Source organism: Ochotona princeps, chromosome 7, assembly GCF_030435755.1.
Source record: "Ochotona princeps isolate mOchPri1 chromosome 7, mOchPri1.hap1, whole genome shotgun sequence".
Lineage (NCBI taxonomy): Eukaryota > Metazoa > Chordata > Mammalia > Lagomorpha > Ochotonidae > Ochotona > Ochotona princeps.
Genome location: NC_080838.1, coordinates 30,067,173 through 30,089,083, shown reverse-complemented (window position 1 = coordinate 30,089,083; position 21,911 = coordinate 30,067,173). Strand labels below are relative to the sequence as shown.

Genomic DNA, 21,911 nt, shown 5'->3' with positions numbered 1-21,911 from the left:
AAGAAGAGGCTAAGGATGAGATCTAATGTTTTAATGTAGCTTTTTTGAAGGGAACAGCAAAACAAATAGTATCTCACCAAAATCAGATGTGGAATGGGCCTGAGTCCTTTCTTTTGCTGAAAATAAGATATTAATTTGGAATTACTTAGTTACGGTCACAACTCCTATAGATAGAACACACATATCCAATACATGTTTAAAGGCTGTTTATTTGTTCACTTTTTTTTTTTAAAGATTTACTCATTTTTTTACAGCCAGATATACACAGAGGAGGAGAGACAGAGAGGAAGATCTTCCATCCGATGATTCACTCCCCAAGTGAGCCGCAACGGGCCGATGCGCGCTGATCCGAAGCCGGGAACCAGGAACCTCTTCCTGGTCTCCCACGTGGGTGCAGTGTCCCAATGCATTGGGCCGTCCTCGACTGCTTTCCCAGGCCACAAGCAGGGAGCTAGATGGGAAGTGGGGCTGCCGGGATTAGAACCGGCACCCGTATGGGATCCCGGGGCATTCAAGGCGAGGACTTTAGCTGCTAGGCCACACCGCTGGGCCCTATTTGTTCACTTTTATTTGAAAGACAGAAATGGAGAAATTTATTCTCTGGTTATATGCAAATTTCCACCATAGCCAGTGCTGAACCAGAGCCAATAACTCCCTCCAAGATTCCCATGTGTCCATAAAGAACTCAGGAAACGGAACCGTGGTCACCTGCCTTCCAGGCACAGTACCGGGAAGGCGCATTTGAAGGTGAAAGTGGCCTTCAGGCCGAGCACTCTGATCTGGGGTGTAGAAGTCTTCGGTGCCATAATGCCTGAAGGATTTCATACTATCCAGTAAGAAAATTAGGTAATATTTTCTATTGAAGTTTAGTTTTCTTTAGTACTAGGAAGTGTAAGTTACTGATGAATAATTCACCTGATATTTTCTTTTTTTGTAAGTTATTTCCATTTTACAGTTTAGCATGTATAGAGCTTCCTTCCTCTTCCCTCCTTCCTCCCCATTGTACCCTGCAGTTGTAATAGAGACCTTGAGCTGTAGTCTCCACCCTAGTGCTCCGCTCTTTATGTGGGTCATGACATCGTGGGTATAAGCCATGGTGGAGAGTCTAGTATTTTGTTGTCTAAGTGTATTTAGAAGTCTTATTGGGGGCCTAATTTTATTCAGGAGTAGAGGTGCATGTTGTCCATCTTCTTTGATTCCTGGTCCTGTGGTCTTCATTACATCCTTCGTTTGTGAGAGTACAGATGTATGCTTATTTACTTTTTTGTCTTTTGATATTTTCTTTTACTTAGAGGCTTTGTACACATTCAGCTCTGTGTGCAGTACTATCTCTTTAGCTTGTTGTCCTTCATTTTGCTAGTCCCTTGCTAGCAAGTACGGTGTGTTCCCCCCAGCCTCGCCAAAATTCGTAACAGACAACCCTTTAAGAGGTAATTTTTTAAAAGATGTATTTATTTTTGTTAGATTTACAGAGAGGTGAGACAGACAGATCTTCCATCTGCTGGTTCACTCCTGAAGCAGCCACAATGGCTGGAGCCGAGTTAATCCAAAGCTAGAAGCCAGGAGCAGCTTCTGGACCTCTGACGGGGACATGGGAGCAAGAGTGTGCAGGACTCTAAAGCTTTGGGCCATCCTCTACCAGGCCACAAGTAAGGAACTGGAGGGAAGAGGAGCAGCTGTTACACAGCCAGCACCCATATGGGATCCTAGTGCATGGAAGGCAAGGATTAAGCCACTAGGCTACCACACTGGGCCCATTTAGGAGTTAATTGATAGAGATGAGCTGGAAAAAATATAGCTTTTACGGTGAAATTAGTACATTTATGAGAAGTGCCATTAGAAAGCTAGGTCATTGTACCTGTCCTCCATCTCTGTGCCTCTGCCACTTTGAACAGAACCAGAAGGCAGCAGTCTACAATCCACAAAGAGAACCCTCAGCATTTTCTAGCAGCCGTCCACACTGACTAATATATTCTCCTCCTCCTTTGCAGTTTTCTGTGTCTCTTCTTTATATCTGAAATGTTGCAGTTAGCTTTCTGTTCATCACCCATGTCCTTCACTGTGTACGAACAGGGCGTCTGTTCCCTTCTCTCTGGGTATGTCTTTATGATTTGGATTCCAGTCTGTTTTATGCTTCTCTCATGCCTTGTCCCACAAGTGCTTCAAAGTCTACATGTTTATATTTGAGACTCTTTCATCCAGGTACTTGATGGAAATATTAGTTTCATAGTTCTGTTGATTGTATCTCATTAACATTTCTTTGTATATCTGTCTCTTTCCTATCTTGCCTAGCTTTTAGTATCTATATGCTGGGTTCTAGATTTTTCTAGATAACTAAATTTAATTTTGCCCTTAGAACATCATTTTTATTTGTAGTATTTGTCAGTAGAAATTTTGGTCATTTGGTTTTAAGAGTACCCTTAGGTTCAAAGTAAAATTGAGTGTAAGTGCGGAGTTCTCACCTCTTCCCTGCCTCAGCACATGTGTGCACACACAGGTTATCTATTGTTTACATCCTGCACCTTTGTTACAGTTAATCTGCATTGTCACATTATTATCACTTAAACTTGTTGATTTGGAGAAGGATATGGAATTATATTTGAAATATTCCGAGTTCTTTCTTGGAGTCAGATCAACACTTATTTGTGTGTTTTGGCTTAGTTACCTATGAGAATGATTAACTAGAAAGGACAATTTGAATTAATACTGTGGTTTATGTAGCAACATTATTGATGGTTCGTTAGGGTGATTTAAAGAACTTCTTTCACTTGGGTATATTAAGTTAGATTTCTGCACTTGTAATCCATGTGATGTCTAAATGCTGTAATTTAGAGATCTTAGAAAGGATGATTTTGCTGGGGTGCTCTTGCTGTGTCACAGATGTTTAGGCAAAGCTGTGGAGTGTGTCTCCTATGTTTTTTTTCCCCCCTCAAGTACACATGGTTGAGTGTATATGTTTTAAATAGTTTTAGTTATACTTGTGCTGTTTTACTTTCTAATTGTCCATTCAAAAGTTTACTTGTTTTTTGCTTTTCAATACATCTCAGGAAATCCAAACAACAATTAAAGATAGCTATGTCTCTGAAGATTTTGATTGTGTAGTGTTAGGGTTAAGTTTCAGTAGCAACTTTTGACTATTTCATAATCAACATTCACGTATTTAATCAATGGAAACAGATTCAAATGAAAAACTAGTGTAATACAGTCTATTTGGGCGTAAACATAAAGCAACAATGCAATGCTTTCTTTTCTTGTTTCTGCAGATAGTGTTTCTCCAGCCTAATTTGTTGATATGTTTTTATCACTTTTAATAGTAGCAAAACATCAAAAATAACACTTTGTCTATGATTGTGATTGACTTTTTTAATAAAATCTTACTGCTTTCATGTGGGTGCTTTTCATATCTGATACTCATTTAGTATTTCAGTATTGGATAAAACAAGTATGCTTGATGATGGAATGGAGAAATCTTTTTTAATCTTTTTTTAAATTATATTTTTGACAATCTTTACTACATAGTTAATTAGGGTAAAAAATGTTCAAGGGCTATAGGAACGAAAGTGGGTAAGACGATTATTTCCATATTGTTTTCTTCATGTTTAAAGGGGGGTATTAAGGGAGAAGGCCCACCCAGTTTCCCACCCTCCCCTGGTCCCGGATGTAGGGCATGCTCCAAGGTTCTTGCTCAAGTGGTTTTGATAGTTCACCAGTTATGAATCGCTGCCAGTCTTGCCACGATGCGGTCTTTGAAGAATCCACTGATTGACATAGTGCATCGTAGAGTCTCTGTTTGCCCCGTATTTCGCTGCCAACATATAGCTGAGGTGGTTGATTGACCTGTTCTGTCTTCTTTCTTTTCTTTTTTTTTTTTTAAAGGTTTATTTTTTTTAATTACAAAGTCAGATATACAGAGAGGAGGAGAGATAAGAGAGGAAGATCTTCCATCCGATGATTCGCTCCCCAGGTGGCCGCAACAGCTGGAGCTGTGCCGGTCCAAAGCCAGGAGCCAGGAACCTCCTCCAGGTCTCCCACATGGGTGCAGAATCCCAAAGCATTTGGGACATCCTTTACTGCTTTTCCAAGCCACAAGCAGGGGGCTAGATGGGAAGTGGAGCTGCCGGGATTAGAACCAGTGCCCACATGGGATCCCGAAGCGTTCAAGGCAAGGACTTTAGCCACTAGGCCACGCCGCCGGGCCCTCTTTCTTTTCTTGGTTAGGGTTTTGAGTCCGCCATTTCGATTGGGGTGATCTCCAAAGAAACTTTGTCTGAGGTGTTCTCAGACCAGGTTCTTGTATGTACTAGCAAGCACAGGGTCCGGCACAGTCCATCACCACGATCAGCTGGTGGTTGCAGTTGCTGGGTTGGTTTTGTTTTCAGCCCCGACTTCTGCTGGAACCAATGGGTATTGCAGTCCAGCCTGGTTCTGCGCAGCACACACTCAGCCTTCATGTAAACCAGTGGGAGCTGCAGCCTAGTTGGAGCGACCCACAATAACCCCCACCAGGCCCGCCCCCTACCCTGGTTTGCCAATATGTGTAGCAGTAGTCCGGTCTGTCCCACATCCCTTTTGGCTCTCGTACATGTCAATGGGTATTAAAGCTTTGTTCCATCTAACCAGCTCCACTGTGCAGCCCACACAGATCCTGTTGGGTATCTTTCTAGCCACCCCAGCCCCTGTCCTAGTTTTCGTGCCCTCCCGTGGTAGTGGTAACCCAAGAGGGAGGAACCCACTATTTCCCTCCTGGGTCTCTCTCAATCCTGGTGTATGCACTGTTCGGGTGGTTCTGTGGTTTGACTTGACAGAATTAGCCCCCAGTACCAGCTTCTGCCAGCTGATGCTGTGGCTAAGCCCCAACAACCCTCATCCACTCTAATTTTGTTTGCAGAATGGATAAATCTTAATATAGATTTTGCATATGATAGTATAAGAAGTAATTCCCAAATATGTATTTAATTATTTGATGTATATATTTTTCTTATATTATAATAGAATGCAGAGCCTTAGAAATAATACAGTTTTAGGGAATATGTAAATATATGTTTAAAATTATATTTTGTAACATCAGTTCCTCAGGTGCTGGGAATGTGGCCGACCGTGTTTTGGCTCAGCTCTTAATAGAAATGGATGGGATTCAGCAACTAAAGGATGTGACTATTTTGGCAGCTACTAATCGCCCAGATAGAATAGACAAGGTAAGAAAGAAAGTATTGTGGACTGTAAAATCAAGAACTGGTTCATCAGATTCCAACTTTTTTCAGTTGATTAGATTACTTCCTAGTCATTTTCTCGTTTAGACAATATTGGAGGTTGTGAAGCAAGTTCACTGTGCATTGGTTACCAGTGGTCTTGAGTCAATGAGATAGAATCTCTCCCTAACAAGCTATAGGGAGTAGTTTTATTACTTACAGATAATAAGCATTGAACAACAGAGGACTAGGATACATTGCAAGCTATTCATATGAGATTCAGAAAAGCTGCATGGGGCCATTTGGACTCTTTGGCTTGCCATGCAGATGAGGGATCCTGGAACACAGCCCATCCTCCAGTTATTACTTTGAGGCAAACAGCAGGCACTGGGATAAAGTTGTAAAGGCTGTTCTGTTCCAAGGGATGGATTAGAAGAGCCTAGGCTGTTCACACTATTCCTTCCCTGTCTCAGGCTGTTAGATTCAACTCACGTTCTTCAGTTCTTTTCTAAAAACAAAACAAACACACATAAAGACAAACAAACAAATATGAAGACATCCATGAGCATTGTGGTGTAGTTCAGCTACCCCCTGGGATGCCCATGTTCGCCATCAGAGCACCTGGGAATCAGTCTTTTGTCTGTATCTGATCCAGTTAGCACAAGATGTGCATACAGAGGCATCAGATCATGGGTCATGTACTTGAGTCACTGCCATTTGCTTGGAAAACTGTGGATGAAATTCAGAGTTTAGCTCTTGCCTGAACCAGTTGCAGTTGTTAAGAGAATTTGGGGAATGAATCTGCAGATGGAAGAGAGCTTGCTCTGTCTCTATCCTGTCTCTCTGCCTTCCAGATAAATAAAAACAAGCTTTTGAAAATAGCATTTTAAAAAAATGTGATATAGAATAAACAAATAGTAAACTTACATCTACTGATTCATTCCAAATATCAGCAACAGCGTGGGCCAGGCTAGGCCTAGCCAGGAGTAGCAGCACAGTGCTAGTCTCCTGCATACATGGCACGGATTCAGCCCTTTCAGCCATTATCACTTGCTGCCTCTAGGCTGCCCATTTGCAGGAAGCTGGAATCAGGAATGGAGCTGTTGGAGTTTTGAGCATCTTTCTGTATGTTCTTTTTGTGAAAAGTTGCTTGTAGTCTAAGTGGTGTCTGCATCTCCATATGCCTTTTAGCTGTCTCCAGTTACCTCTGTATGACAAGAAGATGGATCAAATGTCCTTTGTTCTGTGAATGGCAGATGTGATAAGACAAAGCAAAATTAAATAGATTATGTGATGTAAATAATTAGAGTGAGGATAATTGGAATTTCCTCAATGTATAGTAGGCTTCAGAACAGTAAGCACATGGTTGATTATGTATGCCCAGTAATTGTGAAATGCCCATATTTTTGGAGTTTATGTTAAATTTTTTTGTTAGGCTGTTGCTTAGAAGGGTTGAGTTCATACATGTGTCGAATCTTATGTGGAAGAGTGATCTTTTGTTAGGTGTAAAATGTTCCTCAGGATAGTGTAAAGTTTTCTTACAATAGCAAGTTCCTTGTTACTTTCAGCTAGCTTTAAAAAGTATCTTGACTTAAGCCGAGTATGGAATTTAGGCAGAAGACTTGAATGAATCGGTGTTCAGAATTGTTTTTGTTCATTGTATTTTAGAGGCACAGAAGAGATAAACTGATACTTTGCTTTCTATTTCCCTAGAAAAGAAATAGTAGTTGATGGGTTAATTAAGACATAACCTTTTTTTGCTGACATCCTTTGTTAGAAGTTGCCTTAACATTATGTTTTTAATTTGCAAAAGTTTAAATACCAATGTCTAGAAAAGTAAGCATGTAAGTATACTTATTTTCCATTTGCAATTGAATTTTATTTCAAAAAATGTACCTGAAAAGATAAGTACTCTCTATCCATACTGCTTTTTAAGCTCTCTTCCTCTAATGATGCTAATCACAGCTATGACAGTATGGGGGAAAAAAAGACTGAATGAATTTTACTTATTTTCCCAGAAGAATGTAAGAATGCCTGTTCATTTTTAATATTGTTTATCAAAATGTCTTTTCATTGTGATCAGACCTGAAAGGCTTCTCTCCAGGTCATCTTCCAGTTTCACCTTTATCATCTTTCCACAAGGATGTTGGAAAAGGAGTTTTGATATTGTTGCTGGATTTTTTTGTGTGTTCTTTGAAACTTCCAAGTGTTTTTACTATGTGTTGTAAGATGGCAGCTCACACATTCAGCTTTGGCCAGGGCATTAGGAGATGTGAGAGAAGAGACGCTGGTTGGTCGTAGGTTGTGTGCCTCAGTAGTTATGAGATTGTCTATTCTGGTGGTCAGCACATTCCGGCCTCTTGGCCAGATGAGATTTACTATATGTTGTGGTACATCCCATGATTGATGAATCATTTTTACTTATTTAAGTAGTTGCAAAACAGTTCTTAAATGTTTTTTGACATTTGAAATTTATATGTAATTGATTTTTCAGGCCCTTCAAATAAAATACAGTTACAGTAACATGTTTATGTCTTGTCTATTTCTCTTTTTGCACTACTGTAATAGAGTTTAGTAGTTACAGGAGAGAGTTAATGACTTTTATGGTCTAAATTATTTACTATCTAGATCATTACAGTAAAGCTTATTAGTCATATGTATGCCTGTATGTTTTTACTATCTTTATTGTTTTTAAAGATTGATTTATTTGAATGGCAGATTTGCAAAAACAGTGATTTTCCATCAGCCCCCTTCACTTCCCAAATGTAGCAATGGCTGAGTCTGCCAGCCTGAAGCCAGGAGTTTGTACCTCCATCCCATGTGGTCCCTAGGCCCAGGTGCTTGGGGCCATTTTCCACTGATTTTCCTGGTGCCCTGTGAGGAAGCAAGATCAGAAGCAGAGCATCCGAAAACTTGAAATGTATGGACACATGGAATGCCTTCTTTACATAGGGTACCACAATACTGGCCTGGCCACTGCAGTCTTTAAAAATAATGTATTACTCATCCATGAGCAAAATTTATTCTCACTAAAATTTTTAAATTCAGTTTCTGACAACAGCTATATGTGTGTGTGTGTGTGTGTGTGTGTGTGTGCGCGTGCGTGCATGCGCACGTGCCCTTTATGTCTGTAGGTTGCATATCCAATCAGAAATATCTGTGCTGTGGGACAGGGGAATTGCATCTGTACTGAACATATAGACTTCTTTGTGATTATTCCGTTAACAAAAAACAGTTGATAAAGATAGTGTGCAGTGTGTGGGATGGTGTGCATTCGTTATAAATACGATACTCTTGTGTATAGATTGTTGAGCATTCACAGATTTCATTGTCTTTCCATCTGGGAGTCATTATCATGCATGGATACTGACAGACAGCTGTATTGGGTAGAACATTGTATTTTCATAAAAGTATCCATGTGGGATGGGTAAACCAAGGCCTTTACCACTGACCATCTTACATAGTTATTATATTTAGTTGATAAAAGCTTCTTTATTAAATATATGCACATATGTAGTACATTGTCATTAACTATAGTCACCAGGTTTTACAATAAATGTTTTGATCTTATTTCTCCTTTGGAACTGAAACTTTTTATTCTGTGACCAGTCTTCTTTCCACCCATGGGAGTCACCAGACTGCTGTGCTTTTTGTGAATTTCCCTTTTCAGATTCCACATGTTAAGTGAGACATGCTGTATTTGTCATTCTGCGTCTGGCTTATTTTAGTTAAAATTGTATTTTCCATTTTCATTGTGTTGTCATAAAAGACAGGAATTCATCTTTTTAAAAGATTTAATAATGTCTTGTATGTTGTATCTCCTTTTAAAAAAAGATTTATTTGTTTTTACAGAAGAGGGAGATTTACAGGGAGAAAGAGAAATAGAAATAAAGATTGTTGCATCTGCTAGTTTACTCCCTGCAATGGCAGGAGCTGAGTTGATCTAAAACAAGGAGCCAGGTGCTTCTTCCATGGCTGCAGGGTCCCAAGAACATGGGCCATCCTCCACTTGTTTCCCAGACTACAAGCAGGGGGCTGCATGGGAAGTGGAGCAGCTGGGACGTTACCAGAGCACTTAAAGGATGCTGACACTTGCAACCGGTGAACTGTTGTGCTGGTCCTGTTGTATCTCCTTTATCTGTTCCTCTGTTGCTGAACATTTAAGTTCTTTCCGTATCTTGGCCATTGGGAGTAGTGTTGCAGTGAACGTGCATTACCTGTGGATTGTTGGTTCATATAGTAGTTCTATTTTAAATTTTTGGTGAACCTTCTTCATACTGTTTTCCACCAACATTATGCAAATATTCCTTATATGGATTCGTGCAATCACTTAACTTTCATAGTTTTAGTAACTTTACCCCACAAGTTTGATGTGATGTCTCTCTGTGACTTTGATGATTAGTGACATATATATCTTTTAGTTTGCCTTTTAGCTGCTTGTATGTCTTCATGTTCTTTGCCTCTTTGGGTTATTTGTATTGCTGCCTTTGAGTAGTTTGAATTCCTTAAATGTCGTGTTTTGAGTATGAATCACTAATCATTGCCTCTTCACAAGTGGTTGCTTGATCTTCTGCTCAGATGTTTCTTTAGTTTGATGCACCTTCTTTTTTGCTTCCTTTGGAGATCATATACAAAAAAAATCATTACACAAACTCATGTCATAGAGTTTTTCCCTGACAATTTCTTTTAAAGGTTTTACAGCTTCAGGTCTTCTCTTCAAGTCTAATCCATTTTGACCTGAGTAAGCCAGATTTTTTCCTCTAAATTTTAAGTATATTTATTGTATAAAAATCATGAAAACACATTATATCATAGGTTATTCATTAAATAGTCATCAATGTACTATTGAACTTAATAGTAGTAAATTGTTATTGGTGTATTAACATCTTTTGGGGGGCTGGCAGTGTGGCATAGCAGGTAAAGCCACATTTAAAACCAAAAAAAGATTTGTATGAGAAATGGACAACAGATCCAAATAGACACTGATTGGACTGGCACTGGTGGGGTAACAGGTTAGGTGACTGCCTGCACTCTTATGGGTGCCAGTTTGAGAGCTACTATTCTACTCCCATTCCAGCTCCCTGCTCATGCACCTGGGAAAGCAGTGGAATATGGCCCAAGTGGTTGGACTCCTGCACCCACAGGGGAGCCCTGAACAGAGTACCTGGTTTCTGCCTGGTCCCACTCTGGCTGTTGTAACCATTTGAGAGGTGAACTAGTGGATGGAAGATTCTTTGTGTCTGTCTGTCTCTCTGTGTCTGTATCTGTCTCTGTGTTTTGCTCTCCTGCATAATTTTGCTTTACTTCTAATCAAAATAAATCTTATTATATAACATAAAATAATAAAATGGTTTCATTTAAATACATCCCATTTTTTCTGGAAATTTCTCTGAATTTTTGTAAGTGGTGTTTTCTTAGACTAAGCAATTATTACTTTTAAAAAGTAGTTGTTTGTTTATTTGAGAGGAAAAGAGAGAGCAAGCCCCTGGCCAGAAGCCTAGAATTCAATCCAAATTTCTTACGCGGTTAGCAGGAACCCAGTCATTGGAAACATTATGACCATGTTTCAGTTACTTCATTAGCAGGAAGCTGGAATTAGGGACCAGGAACTGGCATCAGACTCTGGTACCAAAATGGGATACTGGCATATTAATTGACATGTTAGCTGCTATGGTAAATTCTAGCATCTAAATAATTTTTTAAACAAAATGATTCCCTTAAATCCAGAAATCTTTTACCTTTTACTTATATCATGAATAATAAACTTCCACTCATGACATCTGAAGCTAAAAGATCCATTGGTTTTAGACTTGATAAAATGTGTGGAGTATACTGTTTCATGTTTTCATTCTTGGAATTTTCAGGCATAAAAAAATTTCGAGATGCAGAGATAGAAAGAATTTGGTAAAATTTCATGTTGTCAAGATGTGACTAGGAATATATTTAATCTTCTAGTAATTATTCTAATAAGAAACAAGGTTTTTAAAGATTGAAAAGGCTTATTTTATTAGATGGCCACCAGTCTTGTTAATGCTTTTGATACCCCTGTTAGAAGATGTCTACAGATTATTTCTTTATTCTTTGCTCATTCACCAACATAGATGGAGAACTATGAATTTATTAAATTTTGGTTCCATCTTTTTCTTTCGTTGCATTAGTAGGTGAAATTTCTGCACATCAGCTTGATTTTCTTCTAAAGTTTTTATCTTTAATATGTTTCTTTTTGTGCAAATTGCTTGTGTTTTTCTCTTTATTTAATTGTGTTATTTCAGTGACATTCCACCATCAGCATTTATTGTTTTTCTGAAATGTAACATCCTCTGATAGTTTGTGATCTCTTCAAGAAAAGGTTTAGTGAGACTCTTCCTGCCTTTTATGAGAAGGCTCTGCTAATGCTATGCTTTCCAGGGTTATTTACCAGCTGTCCACTGTTGACTTCTAATTGAATTTAATGTTAATATTGGTTACTGGCCTCAAAAGTAGAAGCTTAACCCACCACCACAGCAGCATCTTAATTTTCTTTTAGGTTAAAACACTGCTGAACTATCAGTCTCCTGACTTACTACCTCTTATTGGAAAGAATGAAATTGGCAGTGCAGTACAAACAATGAAAGAATTCAGAAAGGGAGAGGAATGTGGGGTTCTTATTTTCCATATCTAAATTTGTTGCTAAAATAATCTTTCTGGTTGGGTGTGTGTGTGTGTTGAAGGTCTGCAATTGTCTTATTTTGTGTTACATTGAGTTTTTCTTTGCGCATGTGTGCGTGTGTGTTTGTGTGTTTTCAAGGTGTGCAGTTGTCTTATTTTGTGACACATTGCTATACAATCATATAGATTCCAAATACTTTAAAATGATGTTATGTATTAATTTTCTGAGGTTTTTGTTTTCTTGTGATGTTATTTTCAGAAACCACCTTCCCTAACTTGTTATTGAAAAGTTCCTTCAAACAGATCATAGCAAGTATTCCCCAGGTGTGGGAAAGTGACTTTTGTTTTTAATCATATGATTTTCAAAAAAGAGGACAAAAGCTATAAATCAGCCTTAAGACCACTGTATGCAGGAAAAATCCTGGTTGACAGTTAAAAACACCATAGCATTTAATTTAAAATATATTAGTCTTTAAAAAACTTGTCAAGCTGCATATATTCTCCATGCACACATGTCTAATCAGACTATAAAAGTATACTATTTAATAATCTTGCTGCTGCAAATGTGAATGTAATTTTGGATAACTGAAATATCTTAACAATTGACTAGTACAGTGGAAACTTAAAGTGGAAAAAGTTTCTTCCATTGATGTTAAACTTCCTAGGATCTCAATTAGGTTCAGTGTAGCTAGGACCTAAACTCAAAGCCATATATTGAATAATGGAATGTTATTAACACAATGGTTAATTTGATGATACTTTTATAAAGTATATAGAAAATATTCACAATTTTCTACCTAATGAAAAATTGATTTCTTTGCTTAATAGGTATAATCCAGTTTGAAATATCCGTAAGTTTTAATGCTTCATGATCATAAATCATGGACGGTTTAAACTTGTCTTCAATCTTTAGTTCTTCATTGACACACACATTGGTGTGTATTGGAAAAAATAATTGATCTTGCATCTTTAAAAAATATTTTCGGCATTGTTTATATAGTTGAGAGGGATACATGCCCATGAGGGTGTTTGATTAGGATGGGCAAGTTCAGAAATGGATGAAGGGGTTTGGGATAAATTTTTCAGTTGTTTTTTTCCTTTTGTGTCCCCTGAGGGGATAGGGAAAATGGCCACTCCTTGCTGTCATACTGCATCAGCACTTGGGGATGGAGGACAGTCATTTGATGACGGCTTAGACACCCTGGTGTGGAGAAGAGTGTTCCTAGGGTGGTCCTTGAGTAGTTTTGACAGTTCTGAGACATCATCACCTCGTTTGCACCAGGATTGAGAAAATCTTTCCATGGTTCATTGGTGGCTAACCATATCCTCCTTAGTGCATCCACAGGCCCAGGAACATGTTTAAAAGCTTGGCCAGGAGAATGGTCCAACCTGTTGTTTCCGTCCTCTAACAAGCTACTCAGTGTCCTCTGTTAGCCTAGATAATCCGGCTGCCAGGCCCTCATGTGCTTCTGGGCATGCTGTCCACTGGCTCTCACACTCACCACTCAGTAGCTGCAGCCTCGCAGGGAAGTCTTCGAAGTTCCCATACCAGGTCTGTTCCCAATTCTGGATCTTTCACATACTGGCAGGGGCTTCAACCCAACCTGACATGGCCAACCTGCAGTCTCAGCTCTTGTTGGCAAGTGTTGGAGCCATCACAGCTGAGCATGGCACATATCCAGTTCTGGCACTCCAACGTGCCAGTGGATACTGAAGCCTGTTCTAGCCTGGCCCACTCCCAGTCCCAGCTCTTGTGCTTCCTAGTGGTAAATATGACCTTGTAGAGAAGTTGCCTGAATTCTCGTACCTGCTCCCAGTCCCAGATGGCACATGCACCAGCAGGTGTCACATCCTTGCTTGGCATGGTCTGCTCTCTCTTCTGTCCTTTCCATATGCAAGTGGGTGCTTCAGCCTGGCCCACCCCAGCCCTGTCCCAGCCTTGGCTCCCAGAAATGTCAGTTCCAAAGTCCAACCTTTCTTGTTCTGTCATCCCTGCTCCAGCCTTTTGTGCAAACCACAATAGTCCCACAGTGGTGAGTCCACAAGTCCCCAAATAATCTGCCCCCTAGATCCAGTTCTCTTGTGTTCTGATGGGTTCTGATGGGTGTGGCTGCCTAGCCTGATATGACCCACTCCTGCTCCAACACCCATGTGCAGGTACTGCAGCCTAGTTCAGCCAGACATGCCTTCCAGCCCCAGCTTTTGCTTATGCCAGCTGGTGGTGTATGCTACTGCTTAGCCTAGCCCAGGTTTCCAACATCGAGGGTACCTTTGCCTGACCTAGACATGCCCTCTGGATCCCCCTCTCTAAACCACTTTGTGTGAGGCAGGCTGCCTGCGGGTACTGTGAAGGACCCCCTGAAGTCATTTCTTCCCTGTCACACATACCCTTAGTTGTTCCTACTCCAATATGTCCCCAGACCACCTTCCCCAGGCAATCTGCTGTCCACCCCCTAGCCCTTACCCCCTAGCCCTTACCCCCTAGCCCTTACCCCCTGTATGGAGCCAGCATTGTGTAACAGTGTGGTGCTACCTGCCTTCCTCACATGTGTTTAAAAAAAAAAAGAAAAGAAAAAAATATAGGACAGAATAGGCAATTACACTGATACACTGGTTTAGGTAATCAACTTTGGCATTAACTGGGCCCAGAATTCTCATCAGTTACTGGCTACTTTTCTTCCAACAGCATAATCCTTGGCTAGGTACAAGACAACTTAGGCCGAGGTAGTTACTTACAGCAAGGGTTGGATCTTAGATCTTATACTTTTGTTATCTGCGCTCTGTATTTGACAGTAAATTTGGTATTGCAGTTGCTTCATTTTGACACAAGATGGTGATGCTTACTACCTAAAATGTTTCCTGAGTTCAGGCTCTACTTTAAGGTTCTCCTCCTCCATTCAGAGAGAATAGTTTAAGGAAATAAATGGAACTGTTTATGTCTCAAGAATAATAGTTGGGGTTTGAATAAGTACATGTGTGTGTGCATATTTGTGTGTGACTATTGTACAATTTATTTAGCAAATAGGGATTTAGTTTATCCAAGTCAGAAGTGGGGTCCTGGATGCATTCAAGAAAACAAAGTTAAATAGTAGACAACTAGCAATAATTATGCACCAGGCCCTGAGGTAGATGGCTTGCAGATGATATTTAGCTGAGTTAGTTAAAATAAGCACAAAAGGTGTTCCTTTCACAAAAGGTATTCCTAAGTACATTAACCACATAATCAGTAGCATTCTTCTTTCTTAAAAATCAGAATTAGCAGTACCAGTCAGTGTAGTAATTTTATTCACTGATCAGTCTTTGCATTTCTTTTAAATAAGTTTTTATATAACTGTATATATTGACTCTACTTACTAGCAGTATTAGGTTTTAATCTAAAAAAATGAAGGCATTTGTCCAAGCACAGACCTGTATGTAAATTTTTTTATAATCATCTAACTAACCCAGATGTTTCTATTATGGAGGATCAATAAACAAGTGGTTTATCTTCCTGTACTGGAATATTATTCACTGTAAAGAGTAGCAGCTATGGTCATCTACAGAGAATGGGTGCATTATCAAAGATACACTGATTGAAAAGCCAGATAAGAATGGCTGCACAATACACCTATTTCACTCATGAGACATTCTACAAACACCAGGGCAATGGAGATCAAAATAATACCTGGGAATGTATTATTATTATTATTTTGGATGATGACAACACACTTCTAATTCCAAATTAAAATTCACTTCATAGTATAAAAATAATACCTCAATAAATCTGACCATGGGGAAGAAAATTAACTGAAGATATAAGGTAAAATGTCAGCTTTATTTTGGCAGTTATTCTACCCTAAAGATAAGACCTGTTCTCAGCTCTTCTACCAGCCTTTGGTGATGGTTTGTTAATACATTTACAGACTTCACATTATTGCAGGGTCAGTGGGTTCAGAACTCTCAACTCATTTATTTACTGTGTTTGGTAATGTCTGTCTCCTCTTGCTCCATTGTGAGGTTCACGAGTGCAAGGATTTTTGTCTGTCTGTTCACTGATATGTGCACGTCACTACTTGAAGCACGTAGTACCAGTTAGTACGAAAGAGACCCACCATTCAGGGTTGTTGCTTATTCTGCTGCCTTAGGAGATCATAAGAGTTTTCATACCAGGTATAATTTTGCTGATTCTTAAGGCAAAAAGTTTGTTTTTTTCTTGAGAAAATTGATATTTCTAGTTTTAATTCCTCATTGTATTAGCCAGTTTTATGTTATACATGCAGATTTTTTTAGGGGGTTATGTGTGACTAATATTGCTATGGGTAATTCAGAAATAAAAGTATATCGAGTAGAAGACTGTGTACTATGGCAACAGATTAGCTGTTGTTACAGGTTTAAGGAAACCATATGATTTGGAAGGTTAACTGTCATTAAACAATCAAGAATAATTTCTCATTAACTGCTCCTTCAGTTACATCCAGGATTGTATTTTGGGAATAGTTGATTATCCTGTATATATTGTTTCAAAATTATAAAGGGCACACTATCATGTAATTAAGTTTCTATTACTTTATATTTAACATTGAAGTTTCTCACTTCAAACTCTGTTTACCCAGATGGTAAGAAAAGCTACATTTTCTGGTTAAATGCTAAGAATTTTCTTCATGGAACCAAAGATGAAAGATAAAACTATAGTGTCTGTATTTAATCTTGTAAGTAGATGTACAAAAATTAACATATTCTTCACACTTCATTACAAGTTTTCTTTCAACTAGTCTATATCATGTTAAATATAATGCACAAAAACTGAAGGAATGAGAAAAATCTAAATATTTTGATAAAGTAATGATTAATAATTTTGCTTTGTGCATTTTGCAAAGTTGAATATATGTTGGGAATCATACATCCTGAAATATTCTTGTAAGATGGCTATTATTACCACATTGAATATTTACCAAAAAATTGCTAATCAGAGATATTGAGATACTTGTCTACCTGGTAACTAATGAACAATTTAGGCAATATTGAAAGACAGAGTTTGCTATCTTTGAGAACCACCTATCTGTTTTTCTATAGCATTATGTTTCGTGTGTTGTTGGTTTGCCAATCAGATGTCCATCGTTCGTGTCCATAACTTCACATTATGTAAAATTTACACCATGTAGCTTTTAAATATATATATATATATTTAATTTTATTATTTGTATTTGAAAGATTTATGGAGAGAAGGAGAGGTAGAAAGTTCGTGTATCTGTGTTGTCATAAGTGACAGGATTCCACCTTTAAAAAAAATTAGTAGATTTGTGTGTTCTGTTTTGTGTATGTTGTATATCCTGTTTTTATATGTATGTAAGATTATTTTTATGGAAAAGAAAGACTTACAGAGATAAGGAGAGACAGAGAGAGCTTTTTATCCACTGGTTCACTCCCCAGATAACCACAATGGCAGGAGCTGAGCCGAACCAAAACCAGGATCCAGGTACTTTTTCCAGCTCTCCCTTGTGAGTGCAGGATTCCAAGGTTGTAAATCATCTTCCACTGATTTCCCAGGTCATAAGCAGGGTATATGCAGGGCATCAACCAGTGCCCATGTGGATTGCTAACTCTGGAGGCAGAAAATTAGCTGGCTAACACTGTGCTGATTCATATGCTATGTAGTTTTAAATTTTCATGATATTTGCTGTGATTCTGGATAGCCTAATGAAAGATATAGCAAAGGTAACTCCAGAATATGATAAATAATACTTTGTCATTTTGAAATTAAAATGTCGAATCTTATAATCACATATACTTTCGTTTTACTTTTCTCATTTCCATAACATGAAGTCTTACACAGCCATATATATTTGCAGCTGCTTCCATTTTTTTGTTTTGTGCATCTTCAAATGTACTTTTCATCTCCTACACTACGTTGTATAGCCAGAAAAAAGAGAAAGTTTAATGATGATAATGTAGTAAAGATCTTGAATGCATAATGATTATTATAGATAATTTTTTTGTTATCATGTAGGGAGGGCCTTATCCATATTTTAGTACCTTCAGTTATCCAGGGAATGTAAAAGTCTTTCTTTTAGTTACAGGTAGAGTCTATCTTTTTCAACAGAAATATAACCAAGGTGCTTTTTAGTTTTTTTCTATTGCTTTATTCTTTGGGTGTTTCCTCTTTACTCAATGAATTTTGCATTTACTTTTGGTGAAACTAATTATCTGTTAAGTTTTGAGATTCAAATTTCTTGGAGAATAATTTGAACATCAGATTTTAAATCCTTGTATTAGTAGTCAAATCTTGTTTATAACAAATTATAATTAGTTACTAAAGTGAAATAAGTAATTCATTTTCCTTTTTTGCATATTTATAAATATTTGTCATTGGCTTTTCACCTGTATGTTTGAAAGTGGAGTTCTGTCTGAATACATAACTTTTATGTATATATTACTGCTTTTTTGTTTGAATTGGACTTAATATATACTTAAATATGCATTCACCAGAATGGTCTTTGAAGCTTTTCTTGGAGTGGATCTTTGCTAGGGTGTTGATTTAGACATGGAAAGGGTTGTTTGCTTTATTATTTATCATTTTCCCAGACAAATCAGTGGAGACAGGCGACCAATATGAGAGGAGAAAAACAACAAACAAATACAGCTCTCTGGCCTGCAACTGAATTGTGTTATCTGTGCTGTCAGAGAGAGCCTTTGCTGACTTACCCAGACAGTCTCCCGAAGGATTAGAACTTCCCCATGGATTAGTGGTAGACTTTAGTAAGCTGTAACCTTGTATCCAGGTTTTTGGATTTTTTTTTTAATACTGTCTATAAACTGGTTTTATTAGCTTGCAAAATCTCCAACAGTTCAGTCTTTGGGAAGAGTAATTGTGCTGATGAATCAAACCAGAATATTGCTAATGAAAGAAATGCACATTGGTTAGATTTTCTTTTTGGTTTCCATACAGCTCTCTCAAGCTTTAGTATTCAACCTAATGGGATAGATTTTCATTTTGTCCTCCTTGTTATAAGTGAGAAGCTAAACAAGATCATGTACAGGAATAGATACGCTGGCAGTTCAAGCATTGTTTGGAAGATATTTCTTTCTTTGAAAATGTTTTCTTCTTCCTCTTCCTCCTCCTCCTCCTTCCTCCTTCTTCATCTTCCTTTTTTTTTTTTTAATTTTGCTCATCTTACATAGTTGATTAGGATACAAAGGGTTCAGGGCTACAGGAAAGTGGGTAAGACCATTGTTTCCACACTAACATCATTTTTTTTTTCTTCTGTATCTTGGGTCGGGGAGAAACAAAGGCAGAAGCCCCACCCAGCCTCCCACCCATCCCAGGTCCCCAATGTGTTTATGTTGCAAATGTTGAATCTGCACAGATTATAGGGTAGAGTTACAGAAATGAACAGCAACAGCCAAAAACCTCAAAAAGCTTCCTCACCCAAGCGAAAACTACTGGAATCAACTTTTACCTGAAACATGCATATCAGAGCTGTTCTAAATAATTCTGTTAATATTTTCTAACAATGGTGGTTTTATGGTGTTATTCTAAAGCAATAGGTGTCATCTGGGCAGTTTGCCCCTTCCTTTGTTCGCACTCTGTATCCGCAATTCTACAGGTTTTTGTGTCACAATTGAACACATCCATGAAATATATAGTGTAGGATGCTGTTAAATATGCTATGATAACTCTCCGCAAGCAAGACACTGGGAGACCTGAAAGAGGCTCCTGGTTCCCGACTTTGAATCAGCTCACCTTGAGCTGTTGCAGCCTTTTGGGGAGTGAACCAGTGGATGGAGAATCTTTCAGTAAATTTAATCTGCCTTTCCAATTAAAAAAATTTTTCCAGCTATCTTTGATGGCTGAACCTGCGTCTTGGAAATAGGTATGGATATTTCATTCTTTTATTTACAGATGGAGGTATTGAACATCCATTTTTAGCATTGTTGGCTCACTGCTTTGTCACATAAGGATACATATATAACCACTCATTAAACAGAAAACTTTGTGACTTAAGGCATTGAAATTAGAGGAAGATAGAGTATTTGCCTTGCTTCTCAGATACATTTTAGTTTTGGGGAATGCTCATTCACTGTTCCTGTACTTAGTAAATGAGGCCAATCTTATAGTCTTTAAACAGATTTAATGGTGTTCTACTCATTGTGCCAAAACAAAACACACTGGACAGTAAAAGTAAATGATCTTATTCCTACTGTATTAATGTATGTAATTAATCTTTGTTTAAGCAACGATGTTGTCTACCATTATATCCTTACTCCATGAATTTAGTGAGAGCTTGTTGTGAAAAGTCTGCTTCCTATAAAGGAAGAAAGGATGAAAAAATTGTAGTTTGCAGTCACAAATCATAGTAAGTCACTCAACTTTCATTTACATGCTTCAGAAATTATCTCCGGTGGATACAGACAGGAGATCTGTTTTCTGTCACCGCCAAAAGCATTCTCAGGTTTTTTGTGCCTTCTAGTGATGAGACTAGGTAGAGTTACAAAGCTAGTTTAGAGAAAAATGCAGGCAGTAAATTTGATTTCAGATCGAAAAAATGAAATTGTATGTTCTTGTAGAGGATATTGTGTGAATTCTGTCACTGATAAGCATAGTAATATAAATTTCATATAGTAACTATTGTAGAGGGTGTTTTTTATTAAAAATGTTTTGAATAGACACGTATATGATTCAAATATCAAAGCACTACATACTGTAGAAAAATATAGTGATAACTCGCACTTTTGAACTCCAATCTTGTCCTTTCTACCTCCTTTTTATTGTCTTGTTTATTTTACTAATGTTGGCTTTTATTGATCAATGTTGATTGGATTTATTTGCAAGGCAGAAAACTGATCTGTGTCCCTGTTCACACAGCCTGCAGCAGCCAAGGCTGCACAAGGCCAAAGCCAAAAGCCAGGAATTTAGCATCTAGCCCCCCATAGTTGGCAGAGATCCAAGTACTTGACCCAGTGTCTTCTGCTTCTCAGGGTCCTCATAGCAGGAAACCTGGGTTAGAACAGATCTGAGTTCTAACCTGGGCATTAAGACTTGGGTTATGGGTGTGTGTGAGAAGCAGTAACTTAACTCTTAGACCAAAGGCCAGTCACTAATGTCATTTTTCCATAAATAATTTTGTTCTAAGCAAAGGTTGCAATTACTGACACACTAACCATGGTGAGCTATTTTTGTCTAAGTGTCGTTTTCTTTAATTTGTGTAGGTGTGTTGCAAAATGTGGTTTCTGTGTTAAGGGTAAAGGATTAGTAGTTGTGGTAGTGCTGTTTCCTTCTCAGGTGGTTCTATTTTGTATTTTTACCACATTTGATAGGTCCTTAGAATTGTTATTTTCCAAGTTGCCTTCAGTAGCTGATAGCCAGTGAGACAGTTAGGTAAACATTTATCTGGATCAGTTCCCATTCGTTTATTTCAAGGCAAGTAACATGAGATCTAGTTTGTTCTTTTGATGTCTAATATCTGGGCTGCAATTTCAGTGTTTCTTTTCTCTAAAACTGATAACCTGAGATAGTCTTCACTCTGTATGTCACATTTTTTTAAGAGCTGTTCTGCTTATGTCAGTTTTAAGAATTTTATTTACCTTTTTTTAGTCTTAACTGTTTGCATTTTGTTTCTTAGGAACAGTATATCTTAAGTCTTATTTTATTAGTTTATATAATTTATTAGTTTATATTAGTTATATGGTTTCAACAGTAAGTAATGGATTTGGGATAGTTTCAATCTTGTGTGATGAGTCACCATGCTCATTATGATATCAGGACATATTAAGTGCTCAGTAAATACTAATGGAAGAATAGAAGAAGTAAACTAGACTCAGCTGATTCTTGTGTTCTCAAATGAATAAAGGAGGGATTGTTAGGCTGAGAATGAAAAACCAGGTTGTACATGGCAGAGGTGCAGCCTTATCGACCCTTAGACTTGCCATGGCTGAAAGGTTTAGGTAGTGATGTTTGTTACTGCTCAGTTTTCTAACTTCTCATAGACATTAAAATAAGATGAAATCCAGTAATATGTGGGGTGGGTTCATCTTTACTCCTTATTTGGCTCTCATTTTCCAACTTGTTTATGTTTGAAAATCATAACATTTCCTGCC

General features: G+C 38.1%; 1 protein-coding gene across 5 annotated transcripts in view; it reads left to right on the top strand.

Moving 5' to 3' along the window:
• The window catches only part of AFG2A (AFG2 AAA ATPase homolog A), a 220,650-nt gene that overhangs the window by 77,123 nt on the left and 121,616 nt on the right, over positions 1-21,911 (top strand). For all 5 annotated transcript variants that reach the window (XM_058666883.1, XM_058666885.1, XM_058666886.1 and 2 more), the window contains one exon: positions 5,069-5,195. In XM_058666883.1, the coding sequence (XP_058522866.1) occupies positions 5,069-5,195 (127 nt within the window). The remainder of the gene's footprint in view (positions 1-5,068; positions 5,196-21,911) is intronic.